At 44.9% G+C, this 4,149-nt stretch overlaps 1 protein-coding gene across 1 annotated transcript; it reads right to left on the reverse strand.

Moving 5' to 3' along the window:
• Positions 1 to 1,575: 1,575 nt before the first annotated feature.
• On the reverse strand, positions 1,576 to 2,757 carry HOXD4 (homeobox D4). The gene is made up of 2 exons (XM_065637339.1): positions 2,334 to 2,757; positions 1,576 to 1,930 (listed from the first exon to the last, which is right to left on the reverse strand). Exons 1-2 carry the CDS (start codon positions 2,740 to 2,742, stop codon positions 1,626 to 1,628), a joined length of 714 nt encoding a protein of 237 aa, XP_065493411.1. The 5' UTR covers positions 2,743 to 2,757; the 3' UTR covers positions 1,576 to 1,625.
• Positions 2,758 to 4,149: the final 1,392 nt, after the last annotated feature.

A 4,149-nucleotide genomic window follows, 5' to 3' on the forward strand; every position in this document is an offset into this window, starting at 1 on the left:
ATTTTGGCCAGTGTTTTCCCGAGTGAGCCCAGAAAGTAGGGAGTCCTCGGTGGGAAGCACCCAGCCTGGAGTTGGGCACGTTAACTCTCTTTCCACCTCCCTTCAGGGCTTGCTCTGGGTTTCCTTCTTTGCCTCTTTTCTCTTTAATAAAGGCATCACCTCGTTACAATTTCGATGGTGTGGTCCCTTTCCCAGGCTGCCCTGAGGGTACAGGAGATAAGGACTGAGCTTTAAAACCGCCTGAGCGGAGGTGTAAGTGGCTGAAGGAGCTGTTTTGGCTGGGTTTGGTAGTTATTAACGCACTAAAACTTTGGCACGATGCGGCCATCAGCCAGGGACAAATCTGTGGGTATTAGACCAACTCTGTTCCCATCCAAGCCTTTCCCCTTTCCCTGGAAGCAACTTGCTGGGATTTCTAACCATTGCACTCATGTGTCGTAGTCTGCTTAGAAACAATCATTATTCTAAAAAAAAAAAAAAAGGACAAGAATAACCCCCACGCAAAACAAAGCAGCAACCCACATAACCTGTCTCTCTCTCTTGGGCAGAAAATAAATTTAAAATCTGATAGAAACAATGCATTCAGCTTTCAGCTTTGAAAGGCTCAGGTTATATGAGAAATAGCATTAATTTTTCACTCCGGTTTTGTTTTGTTTTGTTTTTTTCCTGGCGGCTTGTGGTCTATTTGTTTGTTTGTTTTCTCCGTTTTTAAATGAGGTATCGATGGTTTAAAGCGCAGCGCTGAGCAGAGAAGACTTTGGAAACAGATTTCAAGCCTGTTAGCCCTGGATGGCACACAGTAAGGAGCAGAGACGCTTGCCCTATTCACAAAGGAAATTCAAAAAAAAAGGACGAGAAAGTTGTGTACGTTCAAGACAAGTAAACATTATACATGTGTTCATGAGACTGGGAAGAAAAAATACTGTATTTCAGCTCCCCTTCCCCATTTTTGGTTTGACCTTTTTTGCTTTTATCTTCACTCTTCTATGTAACAAATAAATAAATACACGAACACTATTAGTACATAAAATAACCCGTTTTCACTTAATTCCTATGCACACCTTCTGAGACGTTATGGAAATGAGCAAGTATTTTCATTATACCAAGAAAGGTAAAGCAGCACAAAAAGTTCACAATTACCAGTCTTTATGTTCAAATTAAAGACTATGCTATAAATTTCCTGTCCTCAACTTGCCTAAATGCATCCTCCCGAAATTGCATGGGATAAAAAGACAATTAAAAGTGAAAATCCCAGAATAAAACATCGAACCTTCACTTTCGAATTCAAAACTGAAACACAGGACAGTTTCATTTTCAATGATTTATTACTTTTTATGGACAGAAGGTCTCGTTTAATATTTGCCCAATTCCCACTGCCTGCATGATGCTTTTTTTTTCTTCCTCCCCCACCTTCCCCCCCCCCCTTTTTTTTAGGACGTGCTAGCAGAGGCAAATAAAATAAAGTCCAAAGTAGCATCATTTTGTCTCCTTTGTACAACAGTACCTTAAAGAAAGATGACAGTTTCTCGAGTCCTTAGCTGCTACATGCAGGTTCTGCTTGGGCAGTGTCAGTTATGTACAATACTGGTCAGAAGCGAAGGATGAAATGGAAAATTTCACCTCTTCTACAAAGTTGTCAAGTCAGTCTGATGGTCCTTGGAACCAGTCTGTAAATGGGGGTTTGAACCCGAGGAAGAAGACCTGCCCTTCGTGTTGGGCAGTTTGTGATCTTTTTTCCACTTCATTCTTCTGTTCTGAAACCAGATCTTGATCTGGCGCTCAGAGAGACACAAAGTGTGGGCTATCTCGATACGGCGGCGCCTTGTCAGGTACCTGTTAAAATGAAATTCTTTTTCCAGTTCTAGGACTTGCTGTCTGGTGTAAGCTGTGCGGGAGCGTTTAGGTTCCCCTCCGTTGTAATTGGGATTCACTGGGAAAAAAACACGGAGAACTTTACAAAGCTAATCTTGACTTGCCGGTTCGACTTTACAAAAGAAAAGCTTACGAGCTGCGAGCATGTGGCCGGGCTGGATTCGTCCCAGTTGCTTACAATGGACGGGCTGTTCTCCCCCTCATTTAAGGCAGGCACTACAGGCACACGCAGCTAGGTAGGCTGGGAGCCTCTAGCAGGCTCCTAAAATGGAGTTTTCTCCTGCACGGCAGAGCCCCGCATGGCCAACGGCCTATTTCCTCAGCAATAAAAATTTATGACGAGTGTAATTGGCTACCTCGGCTTAAAAAGCTCGTCCACGAGTCCGGCAGGGACTCGAGCGAGCGTCGCTGAGGACGATCGGAAGCAGGGTAGAAGAGCAAAGTAAGAAGAGGATCCTTACCCGAGTTAACATGGACTTTCTTCATCCAGGGATAAACTACTGCTGGCTGCTTAACTGCTGACCCGTTTGGGGGTTTGAGGGCCGGCTGCTGGCTGCAGGCTCGCGAGTTGGGCATTGGAGGCGGTGGACAATGCTCTGCTTGGCCAGGGAAGTGGCTCGCTGGGCCGGATTGCTCCTGTCCATGACCCCGCGGCTGCACGGCAGAGCCTTGGGCATTGCTACAGCTAAAGGGCTGCTCGTTGTAGTTTGACCGTGGGTAGAGTCCCTGGTGCTGGAAATCAGAGCCCTGCGAGGCACTGTAGTACTCGGCCCCCTGCTCGCCTAGGTAGCTATTCTGCAAATATTCCTCGCAAGGAGGAAATTTGGGATCCACATACTTAGAGTTCACCATATACGAACTCATGGCCATTAATTTCTGAAGGTAGAAAATACTAATTTTTCTCGTGTTGTCTTTTTTTCCCCTGCCATAGAGCCCTCCTACTTGCTGTCAACTGAATAAAGTTAGGCGGGCATGTGACCGGCCCGGCCAATGGGGAGGCGGGAGCCGATCACCGGATTTCTCCGCAGCTCCGCATTTCCACCGATTTCTCTGAATAATATCCCTGTAACCGAGTGACCCCCTCTCCGGCGGGTCGCACCCCCCAAGTCAGGTACCGGAGGTGTAGGGATGCTCCTCGGCGGCGGCCGCCTCCCCGGCCGGCAGGTAGGGCCAGCCTTTTGTCTGAGCTGCCTTCCCCCAGCCCCGAGGGAGGATGCCCCACCGTCTGATTTACCAGCCGCAATCGCCACCGGGGTTTGTTACCTCGCTTTAAATAAAATATCGAAAGAAACGTACAGAGCGATGAGCTGGAGAGGGATTAAAAAGGAAGAAACTGATTAGGAGGCGAGGAAAAGAAAAGCTGTCAAAGAAGAGGGTAATATCATGTACAATAGATCTGCCCTGTCTTTGTCTCGCAGAGGTCATCCAAAAGTTACCAGAATTTAGTTCTGCTGAATAAAATTAGGCAATCAGTAACTTCTCATTCACTTTGCAAGTTTCAACTCATATGTGTGTATACGTATGCGCGCACAGACGCAAACGCACACGTATATATGTAAACGTACACACGTACGTATGTAAAATCATACAGATGGCAGGAAACCGTTCACTTTTAACCACTAAAGTTCAATCAATTGAACTGGAGACGGCATTTAATTAGGTTAAAAATATCACGGGTTTAATGAGATAAATTCTGTCTTCATTCATCAATATCATTCCAGGAGCACAAGTAAGTACATTCAAGTGAGGTGAATACTGCTTTTGCTGCTGTCGGAAATATTTTGATGCGATCTGGACCCTTGACAGGGAAATTTTGCTAACGTCTGGCATATCTAGCTAATTTATGGGTATCTTTTTAAAGATTCATTCGCTGATTGGTAGATGTTTTTTCAGAAAATCTGTAACTTTTGGTGACATTAACTGTTTAAATTCACAGTCTGTCAGTGAGAGGTACGACTGAACGACAACTGAAATTTTAAGAAACGTCCTAAAACCTAGCAAATAGGAGCGAGGCAGCAAAACTTTCATAATTTCTGAGTGTTCAGGACGCACGTGCCTTTTGATTCCGCCAGTATTTAAACTTCTAACCATTTGCAGAAAGGTGAAGTTTTTGCATCGACCATATATTCCCCTAGAATCGAATCTGTGACTATATGAATATCACACAAATTCGGTTCTACAGGGTATATATAGACAACGTAATAACATTCTGGTTTCATCTACAAAATAGCAGGTCTTTGCAATTCTCTTAGTCCTTACTGTCTTCTGAGGAATGCA

Source organism: Caloenas nicobarica, chromosome 6 (assembly GCF_036013445.1).
Source record: "Caloenas nicobarica isolate bCalNic1 chromosome 6, bCalNic1.hap1, whole genome shotgun sequence".
Taxonomy (NCBI): Eukaryota; Metazoa; Chordata; class Aves; order Columbiformes; family Columbidae; genus Caloenas; species Caloenas nicobarica.